The sequence below is a fragment of the Thamnophis sirtalis genome, unplaced genomic scaffold (assembly GCF_051295495.1).
Source record: "Thamnophis sirtalis isolate CommonGarterSnake01/CBP01778 unplaced genomic scaffold, rThaSir2_p1.2 scaffold_1, whole genome shotgun sequence".
Taxonomy (NCBI): Eukaryota; Metazoa; Chordata; class Lepidosauria; order Squamata; family Natricidae; genus Thamnophis; species Thamnophis sirtalis.
The window spans coordinates 69208188-69232279 of NW_028261381.1; the positions used below are offsets into that span (position 1 = coordinate 69208188).

Sequence of the window (24092 nt, forward strand, 5' to 3'; positions counted from 1 at the left end):
AGTCCAAGAAGAAGCCCCTAGAATGAAGAAAAGGACAGAAATATAAACATGCATGGTCATCTTAGTGATGTTATTTGTTTGGTGGTGCAAGATACCTTTTCATTTCTCTTATTATTAATGAATGTGGAAGAATTAGTAGATTTCTCCCAGTATTGGAAGCCTTGGGTGAGAGAAACATCAAGTAAATAATATGGAATCTCCAAATGTTGAAAACAAAATAGAAGAAATATGGATTGATTTCTTAGCTGCTTTTTGTATCTGCTGATGCAATTTAATCTCATATCATAATCCAGAATCCACTGCAATAGCAATTAACTTTATTTTCACAACCATTGCCAAACAGAGGTCAAATGTAAAAAGCAGAAACAAAGCAATTCAATGAAAAGTATTAAGAAACTTTATTTATAATACATCCAAGACCCAGAAGCAGGAAAGGGGGTGGGGGAGGTATTGCTTGCAATGCTTATATTCATTAGGAAACATGCCAAAAGTTGAGCTGAGGCCAAAAGACTCTCCCGCATTCTGTTTCATTCACAAATTACTCTAGGTTTTCTATGCCTGGAGCCTCTCAAGATCCATCTCAGATCTATCTTGTCTCTTCATCCTTCTTCTCTTGTTGAAGGAAGATTTTAGGATTTTGTGTTTTCTGTTCAAGATGATATGCTTTGAACCAGATTTCCCCCGCAACCTTCAAGGAACTGAAAATAACAGAAAGTAAGTTTCTCTTCATTGCCATGACGTTAAGTCCTATTTAGAAAAAGCCTGCCTCTGATTCAAGCAGAGAAGTGAATTCAAGTGCAGTAAATTGAGGACAGAGAAAGTAGCACAAAAATCTGCCAGGGAGTGATACTTATCCTTTTAGGTATTTGACATGTCTTGACAGTATCTCTAGCTTGCATAGTCTGCCTATCTTTAGGAGGCCACCTGGGTATGTAATTTTCATGCAAGCAACATGGAAATAGTTTGCCGTTGCCTGTTTATTTTTGCAGCTTAACAGTCTAGTTTACATCCTTTTGTTGATGGATTCTATCAAAATATTACCAACTTAGATTCTGCTTATCTTTTTTCAAGATCACCCAAGTACAGCTGGGTGCTGCCACCTATGAAAGGCTCTTTGATGTTAACTGATAACTAATTATTTAATACTAACTAATTTTATAAAAGATGCATGTGATAGTACAACATGCTTAATGACTATTATCTCTCTCTTTCTACTATTAGGCTTATTTTTATTCTTAAAGGATCTACATCCAAAATCTTTCTTCTCATTAACAGTTTAATACTTTGCACACCAGATCTCTTTTGTTCAGTTGACATATTCACATGTATATAAGTATGTCTATATAATTGCATGTTCTCCTTTCCCTGACTCTTGAGAGCAAAGCCATGGAGAGACTTCATTTGATTTGATTCAATTGATCTGTTTGGTTAACCTTGGTATCTTGAATGTTTCCTAGATCCCCAACTCCTCTTCTGGCCTGATAGTCTGATACTTACTACACAATGTCAGCAAAGCCAGTCAAGAGAGGTTTTGACTGATATTCAATACCATGTTTAGCACACATGGATTTCACCAAAGGAGCCACCTTCCAAAAGTTGTGCCGAGGCATCGTAGGGAAAAGACTATAGGGAGAAAGGAAGACAAAGAACTTGTGATACTTAACTATCTTTTTGCCTTATTCAAATTATGAAGCAGTTTCTTACTGATAGCTTAAAATCTCATTGCCCTAAATCAGTACTCACTGGTGCTCAATTTGAAAATTCACCTGCCCCGTTACCCAGTCATTGAAAAAAGATTGATTCACATTGCACGTTGACTGAAGCTGGGAGAAGAGAGAAAGACAGGTTTTAGTCCAGACATACCGTGAATGAAGGAAGATCAAGCAAATGTCCACAATATATATTTATATTTGTCCATGATTTATATTTATATTCATGGTGGTTGGTTTGTATGTATTGGTATATAACTAGTATTTCTAGACAAATATATTGAATTGTGGAAATCTTAAATTATATTACCCTAATAGTAGAGTTTAAATACTCATTTGTTATCAAATCTGATAGTCACCAGATTACAGTTTTGAAAATATGGAGAATTAAAATATAATTCTAGTAATATACTTATTTTTCATTTTGTGAAACATTTCTTTTCTACAGTTACTTTGAAATCTTCCCCTTACTTATTCCAGACTGAACCAAGTTGTCTGGTATGATTTGAACTCACAGGCCTCCTTTGCTAAAAAGAATATCCTGATCTGGATGAAAACCAGATGCTGGGAATGGACAAGAGAGAACTGATTCCTGCACTGGCCAGTTTCTCTTTCAGTTATGCTATTATCTTAAAATGAGGCCAAAGGAATTGAATCTCATTTCCATTTTTATAAAATCCAAACAAAAGCAAGGGCAATCATAATCTATAAGAAAAGGCAGAGCATTTCTAAACACACTTCAAACTTTTCTATCATCGGAAAAGCACGGTAAAAGAAATAATAATAGGTTTTTAAATCCAAAAACATCCAAAAAGGAAATCAGTTTTCCCATGTGGAAATGATAATTGATCCTGTGGTAATTGGATTATTATAGATCTGTGAATTATTTTCATATAATAAAATTACGCAGACAAGCTAAAGTTTAATCATACACAGCTATTAATTTTATCTCTCGGATATCTCTTACCTGTGTAGAGAACCAATCCATGTTTTTATCATGATCGATGGGCATAGGAAGATGAGTCATCTGTGATATCCATGTAAATATAATACTCTCAAGAACACTGAGAGACAGAAATGAGCAAAGTCAGGCAAATTAGGCAAAGTGAAACTATATCTACACAAACAATCTTTTAAGCCTTTAAGTAGAATAGTGTGACAAATTTATTCGTTTGTTTGTTAGGCTTAGAATGCAAGTCATTTACTAGACCTAATGATGCCTTTCTATGGAAATCAATACATTTCTAACACTCCTCCAGTGACAATGAGTCAGATTCAAACCAAAGATCTTTCTACGGTAGTGGACAAATTTGGAAGGTTGACCAATACCATGGAAACCCCCCCCCCCGCGCATGGTGGTTTCTCAGCCGACAGGCAGCGTTTCTATCGGGGAGAGCGGCGTTTTCATCTGGAGGGAGGCTGAAGGAGCCTGCTCCAGTGGCCTGATAATTTCTGGCGAGCGGCTGCTGGGCACCCCCCCCCCCCGCCCTACCCTGCCGCCCCCCCCTCGCCACATGAACAATAAACAGTAACGGCGCCTTCTTAACGAGGCCAACCTACAATCTTGGCCTGAGGGAGCTTTGGCCCTCTCTAATTGCTGGCTAAGAGAGCCTCGCCCTCCCCCCCCTACTGCTGGGTGACGTTTCTTTCTTTTTCGGCTTTTGGCATTTCAGCTGCTCCTTGTGAGGGATTTGAGATTCACGCCGGGCTAGCCATCGCCCCATGGAGAAGGTGGTCAGCCAGGAACAGTACTGGGAGAGAATGGGAGGCTGTTCTCATCTGCTGCCATACCAGCTCGGCTGGGCACCCCCTCCTCCCGCTCCCTTCGGCTTGGCCCCTCCTTTCGGTGAATTCTCCCCCCCACCTGGCTGCCGCTGCTGCAGGGCCTTCTACAGGGCCTTCTGCTGTTCGACATCTGACTCTTTTTTGAGCGCGGCTTCTGGACTGCATTTCCATCTGGCACGGCCACTGCTACCTGATACCACCCTGGACTTCTGGCCTCAGAGAGCGCCACCACTAGATGAGTGGGGGTGCTTGCAGTATGCAAGAAAGCCCCCTGCTTCCTTCAACTACTCTGGACTTTCTGGATTTTCCCAGAATCTGTCTGTTGCAGAGCCATCTGCGGAGAACTATTTGGCTCTCCCTGAACTCGCACTTTAACAATTCTGCGCAATTTTTATTCTTCTTACTTCCTTCTTTTTTTCCTCCCTTTTCCTTCTATCTTTAGTATGTTGAGTATATGGGATTGTATGTAAGTGTGTGAGTGACCCACTTTTATTGTTATTACTGTTGTATTTGTGTATTTTAATAATTACGTGGGGACTGGTTGTGTGAGTGTCTGAGTATGCTTGACTCGGAGGACCTGCTAGGGAAGGCGGGGGGTACCGGGGTGGTTGGGGGGACCACGGCCACGGGAGTGGGTCGGAGCATTGCGGTCGTGACAGGGAGAGGCAGATACAGCGGGGACCTTAGGGCTAGCCATTACCGGGGAAGGGGGGTTCGCTACATTACAGAGATCCCTCCTTCCGGCCCTTTGAGTCCCACTCCAAGACCAGATGGCGCGAGTAGCCAGGACCCTGGTCTCAGGCTGCTGTTGCTAAATGCCAGGTCTGTTATTCACAAGGCTCCCCTCGTCCGGGACTTAATTGTTGACGAGAGGGCAGACCTGGCATGTATTACTGAAACCTGGCTGGGCACAGAAGGAGGAGTCCCCCTTGTAGAGATGTGCCCAGAGGGATTTCAGGTGCTTCATCAGCCGAGAGCCCAGGTAAGGGGTGGCGGTGTGGCTATTGTTATCCGGGAGTCTCTGTTACCTCGTAGGGTCCCTGCTCCGGAGCTTGTCGGGTGTGAGTCCCTGCTGATAAAGTTGGACCTCAGGGGTCAAGTGGGTTTGCTGCTAACGTACCTGCCTCCCAACTACGTTGCAGCATCCCTCCCCTCGCTCCTCGAGTCAGTAGCCGAGCTGGCAGTTGAGCTCCCCAGGCTTATAGTTCTGGGGGACTTTAACTTGCCATCGCTCGGTGAACGCTCTGATGGGGCGCAGGAGTTCATGGCTTCCATGACAGCCATGGGCTTGACCCAGGTAATTCGGGGCCCAACCCATACAGCGGGTCACATGCTCGACCTCGTATTTCTCTCGGAGCAGTGGATGTGTGATCTTGGTCTGAGGGGTAATGAGATCATACCCCTGTCGTGGTCAGACCACTGCCTACTGAGGCTTGACTTCCGGAGGCCAAACCCCCACCGTAGGGAGGAGGAACCGACCAGGTGGTTCCGCCCCAGGCGACTCATGGACCCTTTGAGGTTCCAGACGGAGCTTGGGGTAATTCCTGATGCTCTCGCCCACAGTTCGGTGGAGGCTCTGGTTGCCGCCTGGTATTTGGCGGCATCGGGGTCTCTTGACCAGATTGCGCCACTATGGCCCCTCCGGGCCAGTGGATCCCGGAGACCTCCTTGGTTTACCGAGGAACTCCGGGAGAAGAAGCGCCGGAGGAGACGCCTAGAGCACCTGTGGAGGTCCGATAAGTCCGAGGCGAACCGAGCACTTCTGACCACCTGCACCAAAGACTACATCCGGGCATTAAGAGATGCCAAAAGAACGCATATCTCTGCCTTGGTTGCGTCCGCCGAGTCACGCCCAGCCGCCCTGTTTAGGATCACCCGTTCCCTCCTTAATAGGAGGGATCTGAGAGATCCCTTGCAGGGTAGGGCTGAGGACTATGCCCAGTTCTTGGCGGACAAAGTTGCTCGGTTTCGGTCGGACTTGGACTCCACCACAGTAGATCCAGCCGAGACACAGGGGGATTACTTGGCAAGCCATCTCTGGGTTGAGTTCCAGGATGTTGCCTCCGGGGATGTGGACAAGGCCATTCGAGCTGTAAGTGCCTCCACCTGTATTTTGGACCCGTGTCCCTCCTGGCTGGTTGCCAACAGCAGGGAGGTGACACATGGCTGGATCCAGGCGGTCACGACCGCCTCCCTTCGGGAGGGGCACTTCCCCGCCGCACTTAAAGCGGCGGTGGTGAGACCCCTCCTGAAGAAACCATCTTTGGATCCAGCCATTTTAAACAACTATCGTCCTGTCTCCAACCTCCCCTTTATTGGGAAGGTTGTTGAGAAGGTGGTGGCCTGTCAGCTTCAACGGGCCTTGGAGGAAGCTAGTTATCTTGACCCCTTCCAGTCCGGCTTCAGACCTGGTTACAGCACAGAAACCGCTTTGGTCGCATTGACCGATGATCTCTGGAGGGCCAGAGATGGAGGCCATGCGTCCATCCTGGTTCTCCTTGACCTCTCAGCGGCTTTCGATACCATCAACCATGGTATCCTTTTGCGACGACTGCGGGAGGTGGGGGTGGGAGGCACTGTTTTGCAGTGGTTCTCCTCTTACCTCTCGGACAGGTCGCAGTCGGTGTTGGTCGGGGGGCAGAGATCATCCCTGAGGCCCCTAACATGTGGGGTGCCGCAGGGTTCGGTCTTATCCCCCCTACTTTTTAACATATACATGAAACCGCTGGGCGAGATCATTCGGAGGCAATATGCGGACGATACACAATTGTATCTGTCCGCCCCGTGCCAACTCAATGAAGCGGTGGACGTGATGAGCCAGGGTCTTGAGGCCGTTAAGAACTGGATGAGCGCTAACAAACTGGTACTCAACCCGGACAAGACCGAGTGGCTGTTGTGCTTCCCTCCCAATAATTTGGCTGACATTCCAACACTCAGGCTGGGGGGTCAAATTTTATACCCCTCAGACAGGGTCCGTAACTTAGGAGTCCTCCTGGATTCACAGCTGACTTTCGACCATCAGCTGTCGGCTGTGACCAGGGGGGCATTTGCCCAGGTTCGCCTGGTCCGCCAGTTACGGCCCTACCTGAACCGGGAGGCTCTCACAACAGTCACTCGAGCCCTTGTGATCTCTAGGCTGGAATACTGCAATGGGCTCTACATGGGGTTGCCCTTGAAGAGCATCCGGCGACTGCAGTTAGTCCAGAATGCAGCCGCGCGAGTGATAGTGGGCCCACCGCGGTTCGCCCACATTACACCCATCCTCCGCGAGCTGCACTGGCTACCTGTCGGTCTCCGGGTGCGCTTCAGGGTATTGATGACCACCTTTAAAGCACTCCATGGTAGTGGATCTGGATATTTGAGAGACCGCCTTCTGCCGATCACCTCCCTCCGACCGATTAGATCGCACAGGCTGGGCCTCCTCCGAATTCCATCCGCCAGTCAATGTCGACTGGCGACTACACGGAGGAGAGCCTTTTCTGTTACAGCTCCGACCCTGTGGAACGAGCTCCCCATTGAGATTCGTACCCTCACCACCATCCAGACCTTCCGCACAGCCCTCAAGACCTGGCTCTCCCAGCAGGCCTGGGGATAGGTTTCCAATTTACCCGCCCGAGTGCTGACTGTTGAATGCATGTTGTGGTTTACCATTTTATTTTGTTCACTATTGTTTGTCTCTTGGTACTGCACCTCCTCCCCTTGTGATTGTAAGCCGCCCTGAGTCCCCTCAGGATGAAGGGCGGCCTATAAATCTCAATAAAATGTAAAAATGTAAAATGTAAACTGATCCCAAATGAGTGGTTTGGCTATATCCCAGATAGCTATTATAATGGCAATGATAAAATTGAAGCCCACACATATGGAAGTTATGGAAAGGATAATCTAGAGAATAGTCAGGGTCTGTGAAGCAATAGTGAAACACAAAGAAAATAGCACATATGATGAACATTACTTCAAAAGAAGGAGGTATCCCAAAACACCCTTGAATCCAAATATGGGGTTGAAGGCAATAAAGAATCGGATAAAATATGCCAGAGTCCATGCTATTTCCTGTAGAAGAGAAGAGAAGGAATGGAGATTAGAATAGCATCTTTCCTTGCTCCAAGTAGACACCCTACATGGAATCTTACTGAGATCCAGATGTATATCTTCTGGAAACTCTGCTCTGTTTATGGCCCATTTTGACAGAACCAGTTCTATCCTGGGTTCTTTTTTAATGGATTGACAGATTAACTGACTGAAAAGAGCCATAGAAAAAAAATCACTAGACAAGACTGAGTATGCTTGTGATTTTTTTAAAGTACAATATTTTGAGTTCACGTCATTCCAGAAAGTGAAAGAGATGGAGAGAAGTTTCTTTGCATGTTGTTATTAGGTGTTTTTTAATTAATCAGGGAAGACAATCATTTTATATAGTGATTATCAATACAAGAGACCAGGTGTGTTGTAAGCACCAGTGTTGCTGTGCATGTGGACCTACCTGTTTGAGCTCATAAAAAGCATTATTTTCAATAACTGACATGTTTATGTGATATCAGGTGAGAATGTAGAAATATTATTAGCTTTGATTATCCCACAAAATTTCAGCCATTTTTAATTAGAGCACTTGACAATAGTACATGGCAAATTCCCATTTTAAACAAGGCTGGAAAAGTCTTGTCTCCCATCTTCTATATTAGAAAAGAATAAGTCCAAACCCATTTCCAATCCCTCTAATTTTTTTTAAAAAGATGAACCATAACTTTATAGTTGTATTCAAGCCACCATAAATCATTTTTTGATCAAATCCTTCATAATCTCTACTTGAGAAAACTGGATTGTAATTCTTTTCCATTCTTAGTTCAATCAATGTTATTGTCCAGTTGCCTCCAAGGTTTCCCCATCCTGCCTTCTACATTTGTTTTCCCAGGCAAAAATTGAATGCCTTCTTCATAAAAGGCCTTTTGATAGCCAGAAATAATTCATCTGGAAGCACTTTGGAATTGGGTGGCATTGACTTTCCCATTAATAATATCCCCATGCAAATTTTTATAAATGCCTAAAAATGGTTTAGTCTTTTCAATTCGCATAAGGAAATAAAATTCTAAACCTAGAAACATACCGGGGGAGGGGGGTGTCTCAGTATTGTATTATTAAAATATTTGGTATGGATTATTTGTGTACTCACCCTCCAGAGCTTGCGTTGGAATATAAAGTAAAATGTGTAAACTTGAAAAATAGGGATTACAATAAGAGGCAATGCTGTAGAAGGAAACAAGATGCATATAGCCATTAAGTATCCTTTCTAAACATAAAAGAAGCATCAACAGCACCTCAAATGTTCTGTATTTATCATTTTATTTAACAATTATAATTGTACTTGAGAATCTCATCATCAAAAATAAATCGACTCCAAAACTTGTATGTGGCAGAGACTGCCTGAATTGTGCCACTCATACTATTTGTGCTGGCTCTATTAGAACCACTTGACTAAAATACACCTGAATGAGCTAAAGGAAGCTCTGTTATTCCTTGTGATAAGTGGACAATACTATCTTAATCTATTCAGATTTGTTTAGAGGAAAGCCCTGGTAAATCCAGTGAGACCAGCTTTCAAGTGTTTATATATTCATTCATAAAAGGCATCATGTAAAACTGCCCATCTTGTAAAATACAACTCTGGGTGACTTACAACAATATAAAACCTCAAACTGGAGACAGGACAAGCTACTAGTATATATAAAGAAAGCACACCTCACCACCTTCTAGCACCGATGATGTTACCTAATTGGGTAATGAAACGTCTGCAAGAAAACTACTGGCCTCAAGGAGCACCACGGACCCCACAGTTCCACTCCAACTACAAATATTCTCTTCTATTGGAATCACCTGAATAAAAGGCATTTTTCCTTCAAAAGTGGGGAGGGGTTAATAGTCCAGAGGAAAAGAAGCATAGAGGCACAACACGGAAAGTTGCAAATGCTTTGCTTGCTGACCAACAGCAGAGAAGAAAAGGAGAAGATATTCCAGAGACAGGAACTAAGGGAGAACAGTGTTTGTAAGAAGAAAATATTATTATATAATATTACCACAGAATACAATATTGGAATAGAATAGGATAATTGTACTCATAATAATTATAATTAATGTAAGAATACAGAACTAGCAATAGAATAAAATATGAAGTAGAGGCAACAGAAAATACGTTTAAACCTATAACTTACAAGTTTTGTTTTTATATCTTGGGTTTCTTTCAAAATAAAATATCTCCGTAACCCTTATAGGAAGATATGTTTTTTTTTAAAAAAAAAACAAAACCTTGTTCAGAGTCCAATGCTTTTGTGGTTTTTGAGACTCAGACTCAACACTCAATCTAATTGAAGACAGTTTAAAAAATACTTATGACAGAGGTTCCCTCCGACTTGCTGTAAGCAGTTAGTTGTGGTGCCCACCAGCTTGACTGGCTTCAAGAAAGGATGGAGCTCATGATTCAATGGCTATTAGCTTGGATGGCAGTGTGGTAGCTTCTGAAGGCCATCTGAAGGAAGACCAGTAGATTTCCTTGGTTGGTTATTGTAAGAATGGACTGCTGAACTTGATGGGCCAGGAGTTACATCCAGCAGGCACCATTTATGATCTTATGAATAAAGCAGTTTCAAAAACAAAAGCAACTGCTGGTGAAGAGGTTGGACTATATTCTCCATTATGTTCCTGTCTCTCTTCCATGGCAATTTTCTTCCACTGTAATTTGATTTGTGTGGTCTGTGTGGTCCTTATCTTAATAAGAGTTGTTATTAATCTAAACTGTGCTGGGGATTAAGTAGAATGCATAACAGAAGAAAAGGTTCATTTGGAGTTTAACAGGAGGTAGGGGGAGAAAAGATACTCACTGAAGAAAAAATATTTGTGCTGATAGTTATAAGGCATGTATTTCTTTTTCTGCAAACCCAACTGTAAAAAAAGGCATGAAAAAAGCAAATAACTTTCAAAAGGTAATTATAACTTAAGGCTCCATTGCTATAACATCCTTTTCATCTGCTCTGTGAAATAAATTCTCAGGCAGGAAAAAAGCAAAAAAAAAGTGAGAGGTACATAGCTGTCACAATAATAAACTGTAATTGTTGTAGTTAGAATAGATTGCAGTCTTTATTTTCAAAATTTCCAGGTGCAGAAACACATGGCAGAGCGAGATAGCTTTTAAAATTAAGTCCTGCAATAGAAATACAGAAAAAAACAGTCTTAAACTTAGATTTCTTAGTCAGGAAAGGAAGTTGTCCCTTTTGGTAGCAGAAACACTAGATAAACTTTTACTAATCTTCCCATTAGTAGAAGGCCCCAAAGGAAAGCATTACTGATGGAGGTGGATCTGATGGGTTCAAAGTGTTCCATTGTCCCAATATTAGCTCTTCAACCACACCACCCTATAGCGGCCAAAATTAATGTCCTGGTTAATGACTGGTTTCGGTAGGGGTGAATTAACAATAAAAAGGAGAATGGCCAGGGTTCAGTAAAATCTGTTGTCATCTAAACAGTTGCTTCTTACCTCCAAAGAAAGAGTTTCCCCTAATGACAAAAAATAGGGATGAACTGAAAGATCTGGGTCCTTCTCGAAACAGTTGGGTTTAGCATGATGCTGGGAATGGTGCAAAGACCACCAATTAGCTGAAACCCCCTGTAGAGGAAGAGTGAAAGAAAGCATTCAGGCTCTTTTAAAAGATTGCTTGACTATTTAGTGCTCTGCTTTGAAGAGGTAATACAGAGGAGATTCCATTGAATCTTTGAATCAGATTTTCAAATAATTTTGAGATGTTGAATCAGATGACTCTGAATTATCTTGGAGAGGTTCAAAACAGTTTGAAGATTAAGTGCACTTTCTAGCTTTGAAGAATCTCAAGCATTCATTGCATATGTGGACAAAACTTGGGGGGGGGGGGGATTTTGAGTACTGTAATGAGTTCCCTACTTGAGTAGGTGGCAAATGAGTTTTATCACCTTTCAAAATCCTGCCTGTCAAAGCACTGCAAGAGGTGCTACTCTGCTATTTGTGCATTTAGAGAGATTCACCTGTGTGGGGAAACAGAAAACAAAATAGAGGCCTACATCTATTCTGCACTGTCTCTCTTTTAATGAGTCTTGCTTTTTCTTGCTTCCATACCATTTTATTCTTACTTTTCTTTGACTCACCTGTAGTACAGTCCCTATTAGCTTTGGGTCCAGTATTTTCCTTCCTTTGTCACTGGCATTTAATCAGGCTTATTGATCAGGAAATTTTATCACTGGCATTTAATCAGACTTATCACTAATTGGGCTTTATCAGTAGCATTTAATCAGACAAAAGCAGGTGAAAATAACACCTGACATGCTCATCTAATTTCACTGATAATGTTGGTACAAAGATTTTAATAGCAGTGTTAGGAAATAGATTATAATACCATTTGTTATTAAGAATGTTCAAGCAGGGTAAAAAAAAAACTAGGCATGGAACAGATGATATAGGATTTACTGTAGATATAATAGACTTAAAATAAAGATCAACTTGTAATCTCATTATTAGATGCTGAAACTTTTTTGATAAAATACACAAACAATTCATATTCATTATCTGTCTGTCTGTCTGTCTGTCTGTCTATCTATCTATCTATCTATCTATCTATCTATCTATCTATCTATCTATCTATCTATCTATCTATCTATCTATCATTTTTATGGCTGTGTGTGTGTGTTCCAGCATAACTCTGGAATGCCTTTAGAAATTTCAACCAAACTTAATACACTGATGACTTTCTGTCTGGAAAGTCTGTGGGGGTAAGACACCCCAACAGCCCCTCAGTGTGTGTGTGTGTGTGTGTGTGTGTGTGTGTGTGTGTGTGTGTGTGTGTGTGTGTGTATTTCAGCATCACTCTGGAACGCCTGGGCTGCTGAAATGAAAAGGAATGAATTATATCTATAGTGTCAAATCACAGTACTTTTGACAATGGTAGTGTGCATTTTGGATTCAAGTTCTGTGAAGATATAGCCTGTTGTGCCTTAAAATGGCATCTATGTACAGCACAGTGTAGTTGCCATGGTAACAGTTTCACAGTATTCCATAAGGGGGCTCCCTCTGGTAAGGGGTATTGGTTGTAAATAAATACCCAGTAAACGCCGGGTTATCAGCTAGTATTAAATAGATTTGAAAATCCCTTGGAATTCATAAAATAGATTAAGAATATTATATCTGCTACCAAAGTAAAAGTTAATGACATTTTCTCCCACTTTTCCATAATTTAGAGAAACTAAACATGGATGTCCAGTTTCACCCTTGCTTTTGAATGTCTGCATTAATTAATACTTCAATCAATATTTAATAGTCAATGTAATTATTAATATTTAATCATTTTTGGTTTGTGTTATTAGACAACAGAGAAATATCTATGGAGTACTACATAACTCAGTTGAATACAAATGCCCACATTCTATTGTTTATTTCCAAACCTCATACCGTTGCTTTAGTATTGATGCAAAATAACAGAATATTCTGTTGTCCAAATCGGAATTGACACCAATAGGTAAAAATTGGGTTACCCATCACTAAATATCAATTCCATATTTGCACTGAAACCATTAAATATTTGACATACACATATGTATGTAGGTATGTATGTATATACACCAAAGGATACAACGTGTAATATAAATAAAATTGTTGGGGGTGTTTCTTCACATATCAATAGATGGAGATCATTAAACCTTACGCTTTGGGGAATAGGTGAATGCTCTCAAAATGTACGTTATTACCAGATAAATTTATATTCCGAGAAAAATTCCAGTTTAAACATCTGGAAAATATTTTCAGAAAATAAATTCATTCTTTACAACATTTCTGTGGAGTTCTTTGATTCTGAGAATATCTTTACAGGAAATCCAATTTCTAATTAATGAGGCAGGATTCCGTTTTTAGAATCTGGAACTATCATGCTTAACTATAGTCAAGTATTAAATACTGAAAGCTAATAATTAGAGTAACTTTTCCAATATAGGCAACCTTGGAATATACATATACAGCACTTTTGGTTGGATGGACAGTATTAGGATCTAAATATACAAAACTCTGGTACCTCTGAAAACGATTACATTAGTTATAAACTTACGGAAAGGAATGTCTACTTTTAAAACACTGTTTTTTCCATGCCATATTGACCCCATGATCCACACTAAATTGACACTGGACAAGACTTAATGGAATTCAAGGACAGCTGGAGTTGGACTGCTTATGGGAACATAACTTCACGACGATTCCCCTCTTGACTCTGCCTCCCCCAACTCTGCCTCTCTTTCTCATATAGAAACATTCTTCGGTCTTTTTAAAAAAAGTAGTCACAATAGCACACAACCTGCTTTTTCTAGTTAAATTTGATTTGAATGTTTTCTGTTTTACTTCAGTATGACTGCTCTATAGGCTCTTGGTTGGACAACTAAGAGACTGTGCTACTGTTTTTTCATTCCTATTATTGCTGCCTTAAAACAGTAGAAGAGGAATATTTCAAAATTTATATCAGAATTCTATAGAACTCTTTCAGTCTACATATTCATCCAAAGTTTGCAGTATTGATCAGAGGTGGCATTCTGCCAGTTCAACCCAGTTTGGGCGAAGGATGCTCCGCCCACCTGCCTAGACGTCATCACAGAAACTCTGTGCATGAACAGAAGGTTTTGCACATATGCAGACATGACACATGAAAGCGCATATTCCCAGTTCTAAACAAGTTGCAGAGGTAAGAGGATTTCATGCCTGGTGTTGATACCCTCAAAGGTTTCTGCTATGTTATTTTCATTTTATTCTGTACCCCAAATGAAACAGTTATAGGCATTTTGATGCTTTCCCATTTGAGTCAAAAACACAACTTTCTTGAATTTATCTAACATGATCTTGATTTCAGATCTCCTGTATGAATCAGGTTTTGCCACCTTCGGATCTTAAATTGGGATTGGCTTTTCGTTAATTTTCGCGTTCATCTTGTACATTATAAGTGAAATTCCACTCTTGGTCTGCAGTTAATAATGACAGACAAACAAATGGTATGATTTAACATAAGAGAACTCTCTGTCTTCTTTGAGTGGGAATGTAAAAATGAGAATCCCATGTGACACCTCTGTTATAAATAACACAACACATTTGATATTTACTCATGAAACTTTTTCATGCATATTTGCAATATTCCATATTATTTCCCTTCAATTCCATGGAACATTCTAAGAATAATGTACCTTACTTACCTTTAAATAGCACATTACAAATTCATGCCAAAAGTGGTTCCATTTTGGATTACTGATGACTGAATGATGTCCCAAATCATGTTGTAGAAAGAATGCTTGAGACTAAAAGAAAAAGGTGATTAGCCACAGAAGGACTATCTTTTGTGTCACTCCCACAACTTATATCCAATGGCAATAGCTATGCAAGAACTGCTGGGATAGATAAAATATTCATTCATTCTAGGATTTTTTTATTCAATCAAATGGGGCAGCCACCCAGAGAAGCATTCCAAACAGGATAGGCACAAGAAACCAATTCTACAATATAACCACAAATATCTTCCCCAAATGTATCTGATATTTTGTGATAGGCAGTGAGGAGACATGGTTGCTTGTTAATGCTCTATTCTTGTTTCATTACTTACTGTCCTTCAGAATGGGAGGGTTGAGATATGAGATGACATGGCATCATAGAACATAGAATTTAAAAGGACCTTGCAGGTCTTCTAAGATAAATGGCTACCAAGTCTCTTCTTTTCTACATAATCATCTATTGGGCAAAATAAAAGTGGCTTTTTATCTAGCTGAATTGCTTAGTCTCCTTCAACCCTTATTCCTCCAAATAATTAAATGCAATCTTCTGAAGGCACATGACAATTGAATATGTGTTATTTTCTTTATAAATAAATTATTTTAATTTGGTTGAAAGACAGTCTGCTGTAGGAAGCCAAACTAGCGGAAAATGCCATTTTACCTAAAAAATAAAGGCAAGAATATTACCTGAGCAAAGGTCAGCAACACAGTGGCAATAAGAAAAGATGTTTTAGATATCCCAAAATACCACAAAATAAACCAGCCAGCAAAATCCATTAGTAAAATATGCAGAAGTATCAGGAAAAAGAAGAATTGGTTTCGCTTGAAGAGTCCCATCTTTTCAACAGTGGACAGCAGTTCCCGAAAATCTTCTATTAATAATTTCTATGGGAAAAATTTCAGAAATTTTGCTGGAGTTTTGACTTTATGGATACAGCATAGCTAGCCAGTGGCATCAACATTTAACATCAAGAACTCGTGGTGGAATGGCCCTCCAAGTATCCTTTTCCTTCCAAACTTTTAATATTCTTTCAAAAACATTAAATGCGGAGGAAAACAAATGAAAAATAGTTGCATAAATAAACTATTTTTCTACTTAGTGACTGCTAGACAACTTAGAGCTCATGTTTGGGAAACTAGAAATCAATGTCTGTCTGTATTTAATAATCTTGGCAAAAAGCACTAATGTGGAAACAGAAAGAGGGGGGAGGAAGCGAGAGAAGGAGAGATATGTATGATTTCATGGTATAGCTTGGTATAGTTTGGTAATGTACAGCTTTATTGAGTGTCCACAAGGCAGCACCAATTTATATATTCCTCCAATGCACATACTAATCTATGGTTGGAGAATTACTAGTATAAACAAACCACTCACTTCATAATTAAAAGTCTGGTGAAGGAAATGGACTTTTACTGATTTTATAAATGCCAAGAGATTGAGGTGAAGTACAAGGACAATGCAGAAAGATTGAGGAGCACCTTATAAAATCTCTTCTGTTGACCTTAATAGCAGATCAGTTTTAATGACAAAAGCGATCTTTGAATCAACCCAATAATAATTAAGGGTTTGCAGTTTAACACAATAAGTCACTACTTCAATTTTCTGTCTCCAAACTTACATTTTTACTGGGTTCAAAGCTGGGCTGATCAGGTGCCAATTCCCCAATCAAAAGTGATGCCATGTGCTTCCTTACTAGCGTCTTGTCAAGGTGAAAGGCTGTAAAAGGATCCTAAAGCCAAAACATAAAGAAAAAAAATAAAAAAGGAAAAAATATTATAATAAAGAACCAATTTAAAGTCAACCTGGAAGAAACATGATTAGGCTGAGTGGTTCTATTTGATTCTTATCTTTCTTCTCTCCAATGCAAAGAATGACAGACATAATTCCCAAGAGGTGCTTCACCAAAGATATTGAAACACTTGCACAATTTCAGAAATTAGCTCTGAAGGGTTATGATTAATTCTAAACTATAATTATTGAGAAAATGATTTTGGCTTCAAGTAAAGTCTAGAGCAACAGATGACAAAGAAACTGCAGTGTTTTGCAGAAAGTATAAAAGACAGAAAAATGTATAAACCTTATAATTTAATTGTTTAATACTTTCTAGTTTTACTGCTTTATTCTGCAAAGAGAATTCCTGGTTTTCTGCTCTCATTTTAATTTATTTATAGGTGAAACATGCACAATTTTCTTAGTTCTGCATTAACTTTTATTTCATTTTAAAGTTGAGAAAAATATATACTTCTTTTTAATAGTAAGTATAAACATTAATAGTAAGTATAAACCTAAAGAATGTAAAATTTTCAAAAATACAATATGTAGATGAAGTAAACAAATGGAAGAATCTGTTGAAGGCTTTGAAAAATAAAGGGGAAATACAAAAAACAAATCAAAATAATGATTTGGATAATGACTTTCCAGTGATCTAAAAAAGAGGTCTGCTAAAGACTTAAGAAGCCTCTGTGATTCAACAAGATAGATAACATCTGAATGAATTAAAAACCAAGAGTGTTCAAAGTAAAAGGAAGGAATAAAAAGTTGTTCTGTTTGATCGAGATTAAAATAAAATATGCTTTTTATAAATCGCTGGTAACTCTTTATGGGCCTTTTGCTGACACCAGGACTGAAAAGTTGATCATCTATTGTTGTGCATATAGAAGGATGGGTTTTGGAAAAGATAGACATTTGTTTGTAATTTTATAGCAGGTAATAAGTTATCAAATTTCTTTTTACTTGGCATATTGAAGATTGGTAGTCATTTCTTTAAATATAGTTCTTTTTATTTCTTCCACTTCTTTCCCTTTAGTTTTTCTATTTTTTCTTTCCATTTTTTAATGTATGTCAATGAAGACTCAATCATCCAGGCTAAAGGTGTTTAAAGGTGGAGCTGGAACATGGAACTTTAAACTTTGTTAATCTGAGGTGATTCATTGCTAAACCAAGCATCTTCATCAGTCAGAGTAAAAATGAGTTACACAGAGAATCATTGGACTGCACCAACTGTTGCCACACCCATTTCATTTGAATCTTGACTCTCTAAATCTCAGATTAACATGGCAGATAAACAAAGTTTGTTCCAGTTCCATAATTCAACCTTTAGTAGCATTTGGCCTGGATAATTAAAACTTCATTGACATATATATTGCAACTCATTTCAGGGAGAAACACCTGAAATTGGTGCAGCAATAGTTGATACATTCCAACCACTCTCTGACTCTGCTTAACTACCGGTAATTTTTACTCTGATTGATGAAGTTGCTTGGATGAGCAACTGAATATCTTAGATTAACAAAGTTTGGTCCAGTTGCCATGAATCAACTTTTAGACACTTCCATTTTTTTTAATTCTTTCTGTTTTTTATTTTTCTGAGTTTAATTTGTCTTTGATTTTATTAGTGTTCTGAAATATTTATCAAAAAAAAAATTAAAAAATTAAAAAATAAGTAAAAGGTAACAGGAAAAAATAGGCTAATGTGCTTTGAAAGTGGATTATAGCGACTGAGGGCAGTCTTATTTTTAAATGATGATAAAATTATTATTTTTTACTTCTGTTCATGCTCAAGGCAGCACTTGAATTCACAACCTGCCAATATCTAGCCTGATGCCTTAATCACTACACCAAACTGGCTCCATGACAATTTTTTTGATTAGTTGCAAAGTCATGTCCGACACCCATGGAACATGCAACCCCATGGAAACATAACTTATATCTTATCTTTTTATTTTCTACATCCAGGTTGTTGTTGTTGTGTGTGTGTGTGTTTGAGAGAGGGGGGGTTGTTTTGCAGTCAGTATTAATAGAGGCCAGATACTGGTTTTCCCAACTGACCAAAAATAGCAATAGCAATAGCAGTTAGACTTATATACCGCTTCATAGGGCTTTCACCCCCTCTAAGCGGTTTACAGAGTCAGCATATCGCCCCCAACAATCTGGGTCCTCATTTTACCCACCTCGGATGGATGGAAGGCTGAGTCAAACCTGAGCCTTTGAGATTTGAACCACTGAACTGCAGATAACAGTCAGCTGAAGTGGCCTGAAGTACTGCACTCTACCCACTGCACCACCTCGGCTTGGTTATAAGTATGTGTAAATATATGTATCTTCAAATAATCATGTGATATAGATCCAGTCTCTCTCTTTGCAAAAAGCAAGACAGAGAGGATAGTACTGCATGACTGAACTACTGGCTCCTTGTTAAAGTTGTGTAGGATTAATTAAAAACTTACACTTTGATTATTTAATTACCACAATAGTGGGTTATGAATTAATAATTACACTTAAATATAGTTGGAAGGGTTTTCTTGTTCAGAGCTTCACTTTGGTTTTTGGTAAAACTGTAAAAACAAAACTTTGCAATGTTTTATCAACAATTCTAAAAAAAGCTAACCTATAAATCATTAGTTTAAATTGTTTCTTTTTCTTTCTTTTTGTTCTAAAATCATAGTGCCCTGATGGCGAACCTATGGCACACACACCACCGGTGGCACGCAAAGCCCTCTCTGCTGGAACACCAGCCATCGCCCCAGCCCAGCTGCACCGTGCATGCGAGTGCACCTCCTGCTGGCCAGCTGGTCTTCAGGTCTCTGCCATGCATGCAAGGGACACATGTGTGCATGCACAGGGGGTGGGATGTATGCATGGGGGGTGCTCGCATAGCATTTTGGGGCCTCACACAGTGCCCTCGTGCCCTTTTTTGGCTTTCAGATTGGTGCAGGAGGCCTTCCAAGCCTAAAACAGGGTGCAGGGGGATGGAAGCCGAAACAAGGCATGAGGGCACTGCGTGAGGCCCCAAAATGTAATGGGAGCCAAAACAGAGTATAGGAAGGGTGGGGCAGATACACAGGGGGGGGCATGGGAGCATGGGGGGGCACACATGCATACACAGGAGTCGGGCACATGCAGGGGGGTCGTGCATGCATTGAATTATGGGTTTGGGCATGCTATCACACATGCTCATGAGTGTTTTTGGCACATGATGACAAAAAAGTTAGGCCTCACTGACATAGCGTATATCAAGAATAATATGTCCTTGTGAATGTAAAAGAGAAGGAAAGAACCTCTGTGCTGATTTCACTGCACCATTTTGTCGATAGGATTTCTGTTTTATTTCTCCCACTTCTATTTAAATGAACAATGGGATTTGTATGATTTGGCTCAGTCCTTCAGAGTTGGGAAAATCATAGACTCATAACATAATGGATTTTAAAAGGGACCATGTAGGCCATCATGTCAAACGTCTCTTCTTACGTGTGATTCCTCCTTAATGGAAGGCTGCCTCATCTCTGCCTGTAGACATCCAGAAAGGAAGCCCACATCTTTCCCTCAATCAGTGGTTCCATTCTCACACAACACTTGTTTCCTCCACATTGACCCTGGTTACTCAGTCCCACTTAAGAGTTTTCTTCTCTAGGCTCAACAGTTCAGTTTAACAATTCCTTCAACAACCACCTCACTCTCTCTTTGTGGCTCCTGTTCCAACTGTTTTGCACCTTTCTTAAAGTGTAGCTCCACAAACTGAGCAAAGAGCAGAATAAATGGAATGCTTTGTAAATAATCGAGAAAGCCAAATACTAGCAAAAAGAAAGTCAATATGTGCTTCATATACTATAGAAACACTTTTGAAAAGTGTTCAGAAAAATGGGAAGCCCAGAATCTCGTTGTCCTCATGAGAAACTTACATACAACTCAGGAAGCCACAATACAGGCAGAACATGGCAAAACAGCCTGGCTCCAGATTAGCAAAAGGGTACAAGTCTGTGTACTTGACCCTTATATTCAATGTATATGCTGAATATATATTAAGGGCAACTGGTTTTAACATTGGGGGAAGAAACATCAATAGCCTGTATTATGCTAATAGCCCTTCCCTGGAGCTGAATATACAGAAAATCTGCAAGTTTAATGATAAAAGTCAAGGAGCAGAGTGGAAAAATGGGATTAAAATTAAATATATAAAGAAGACTAAACTAATTATAATCACCTACAATGACATTGGCAGTGAAGAGACTGAAAATGACAAATAGAATCAACCCTGAACGGTAAAGGAACAAGCAATCAATAAATCTGACTAGGACTTAGTAGAGCTATCACAGAAGCCTTGGAAAAGATATTTAAATGCCGTGCCCATAGCTACAAATATTAGAATTGCGTAAACTATGGTAATCCCTGTGACACCTTACGGAAACGAAAGAAACTGGCCACCCGAGTCCTCGCCGCGTCAGCTGCCCCGCGCCTTACCGTGGCATCCTGCCCTGCGTACGAGGTGATAGTCCGAGAGCCCCCCGGGTGCCTCCTGTGGAACCGGCTGATGTCATAGACTTTCCTGTCAATCACCAGCCAGCGCTCCCGTGAGGGGCCTTCCTGGCCAGTGCGCAGCCCGATCTCTTCCCAGGTAAACCACCTCGAAGGACCGGACTGATCGGCCGCGGGATCAGCCTCCCTCCTCCGCCTGATCCCGGTTTCTCCTTGCTGGGAAGCCATCTCCCCCCGACTGAGGCTTCGGGGAACTTGACACTGTCTTTTTCAGCACCTTCGGGAGGACGGCCTGGGCGAGTCAGAGCAAGGGAGTTTCCTGCCCCCTCGCTTTCGATTGGCCGATAAAGTTTCAACGACGCTGCTCTCGTGGGACAAACGCAGACTGAGAAACTCTCGAAAAAGCAACTCGGGCGAGCCTAAGATATTCGGCTTTTCGAGTCCAAAGGAGAAGCAGGCTGCCGACCGGTGTGAGTCATTGTATTTTGAAAAGTTGCCCTCCCCAGCTGATAGTGATAGGACGGAGATCAGCTGTGCCAGTAATTGTTTATGTTGGAGAACAAACTGAGCTGGGATTCAACGAGTCACTATTGATTCATCTCTGCCTTCTCTCCATCCCTGGAATATCACAGGCTGAGGATTTCTACTGGCTATACAAACATCCTTATCTTGCAGTTGCTCAATATCTAAACTCAGATCAAATCTTTATTTCAGGGATTATGAATACTTTAGGGCCTTGCAGCAGTTCTTCTGTATTTATTCTAATGGAGTGATCGCATTGCAACAGGCTCCAAGGTTTACTTTGGAAACCTAGAAAAAAACTTTTCATAACAACTGATTGAAAATTGTAGATCAAAGCTGAATCGCAGCTAATGGGACTTGAAAGAAATGGTTTTCTAAGCTTTAAGAGAAAATGTGAAGGATCCAGGAAAATTTGCTGTAGTCCAAATACAATTAAAACAGCCTGGTGAGAGAATTTTACATGTTTAACGTTTTTCAGTAGGTCAACCTAAAATTTTATACACGGTTTCAGCAGCAAGGTAGAGGGAAAGATAAAACAATGAATGAAGTATCTGTTAAATCAAAACCAATGGCTCATCAACCCAACCAACCTTGAGTTCTCACTAGAGACACAAATGATCAGGCTCAAATTATCCTATTTTGGACACATTATGCAAAGACCTAGCTCTCTGGAAAAGGAAGGAAAGAGAAGAAGATAACCAACATCAAGTTGGATGGACTCAATTTCATTAGCAATAAATGCATCCCTGGAAGACCTAAAAGTCTTTTTTAGGAATCATGGAGAAAAATCTATATGTTCCCTAGAAATTAAAACAATTTGATGGCATATAATCAATCATCAATGTTTCTAAATCTCGATGCACAATGAATCTTCTCAAAGCTTCCTTCTCTATAAATCTGCTTTATGGCACCAGCAGATGGGTGGTTCATAGGCAATAAACCAACAATAGTTTGGTACTGGTAAAGAATTGAGAGAATTCACTGCTCTGTCTTGAGAATGAAAATCTGACATCAGGACTTCTACAGTACCACTATCCCTGGGAATAAGTCATTCTGTCTGCATTGGGAGACCTTAAACGTTTGAAGTATAATTAAATAAACACCTCCCTGAATAAGAGACATTTACAGGCGATGGTTACTGAGTATCTTACTCCCATTTTCCTACCTGTCTTTCACTGGAAGGTAACAAATGGGATGTTTATAAAGGAAAAGAGAGCAGAAAAGAGGGAAGTCTAGAAACAAGTGAGGCTTGTCAGGAAAGCTTTTCTAATAGGTTAATAATCAGCTCTTATAGAAAACCCCTAATAAAATAACCAAGTTTGTCCCAGACACCTCTTTTAAAAATATCAAAAAGTGAGTTTTCTCAAAGTGTGTTTTCTAATTATTACTGTTTTATTTCTCATAATTACTTATTTCCACATGGAAGTCGTATGGTTTCTCTGGATGTCTCCTGTGAGCCATATCCCTGCTGAAGTGAAAATATTTCCATTTTTCTGCTTAGAGGCACCATCTTTCCAATAATTCCACATGGGTTTTCTTATCTCTTCTTTGATAGTTATGTTAGGATTTAATTTCTGTTTGGTTATCTTCTATAAAATCCCTACCCAATCAAGAAAATATGCTCATATTGTTTCCCAGGAAGTGACTAACGCTCCTTCTGAGGGAAGATTTGTCTCTTAATAAATTTCTGTAGGCCAATTATTTTTCTCGGTCATCTCAGCAAGCAGATAGAAATCTATAATAGGATCTCCCATTTTGTGTTGTCTCAGGACTTTTCCTGATTTGGACTTAGATACAGCAAAAACTTGCTCTGGTATCATCTTCCTTCTGCTACGTCTGCTTGTTCTGCAGCCCAAGGATGAAGTAGCTACCATACCAGAGTTAAAGTAGTGTTTTCCCCTTTGTTTCAGCACAACTGAGGGCAGCATCAAAATATATTTTAAAAAATCCCAGGCTTTGTCAGCAGTACATTGAAAGGAGGCTTTGTGGCTGCTGTGATGGAAAGGGGACAGGAAATGGCCTTGAAGGGCAGGAGGAAGAGCTGCTGCCAAGGTCAGAGAGGCGAGGCTTGAACAAGCAGCAAACTTTAAAAATTCTCTCGGACAAGCCTCTCCCTCATTCACATGACAATAAAGAGAGAGGGAGAAGCACATTCTAACTTATAAGAGTCTGTGATTATGTTCCAATAAAAATGGTCTATTGTAGCATTAGTTCTGATCTGCCTAATAGTACTGAAAGATGTCTGGAACATGAAGCAAAAGAGGCAATAGGGTTAAAGAAGGATCACCTATGGGAGCAATAAGTTTCATGCCAATATAGTCTTCCACCTATTCAAATGGAGGCAATCAGCACAGCCATGGAAAGAGGCAATTAGCAATTGCGACAGTAATAATCCAGATTAAATCCTTTGATTTGGGGCCACATATATACTTAATTATGTTCAAATAATAGGTAACTTATAACATATTTAAGTTTATTTACTGGTATAACTTTTTAAAGAAAATAAAAAGCAATAC

General features: G+C 40.1%; 1 protein-coding gene across 2 annotated transcripts; it reads right to left on the bottom strand.

Annotated features, from left to right (window-relative positions):
- Nucleotides 1-379: 379 nt before the first annotated feature.
- Nucleotides 380-21320, bottom strand: LOC148049526 (acyl-CoA (8-3)-desaturase-like). 2 transcript variants are annotated; one of them, XM_087715193.1, is made up of 12 exons: nucleotides 21040-21320; nucleotides 16421-16531; nucleotides 15489-15686; nucleotides 14730-14831; nucleotides 11017-11145; nucleotides 10364-10424; nucleotides 8662-8735; nucleotides 7447-7544; nucleotides 2677-2773; nucleotides 1744-1823; nucleotides 1498-1623; nucleotides 380-698 (listed from the first exon to the last, which is right to left on the bottom strand). In XM_087715193.1, exons 1-12 carry the CDS (start codon nucleotides 21280-21282, stop codon nucleotides 587-589), a joined length of 1431 nt encoding a protein of 476 aa, XP_087571319.1. In that variant the 5' UTR covers nucleotides 21283-21320; the 3' UTR covers nucleotides 380-586. The 2 variants fall into 2 exon arrangements, with proteins under 2 accessions (XP_087571319.1, XP_087571325.1); XM_087715199.1 differs by lacking the exons at nucleotides 8662-8735; nucleotides 10364-10424; nucleotides 11017-11145.
- Nucleotides 21321-24092: the final 2772 nt, after the last annotated feature.

Coding starts and splice junctions, on each gene's coding strand:
- LOC148049526 (XM_087715193.1), bottom strand. CDS start 21,282: ATGGCTTCCCAGCAAGGAGAAACCGGGATCAGGCGGAGGAGGGAGGCT. Junction 16,532..21,039: donor ACGCAGGGCAGGATGCCACG/GTAAGGCGCGGG, acceptor TTTTGGCTTTAG/GATCCTTTTACAGCCTTTCA. Junction 8,736..10,363: donor GCACAAATATTTTTTCTTCA/GTGAGTATCTTT, acceptor TTCCTTCTACAG/CATTGCCTCTTATTGTAATC.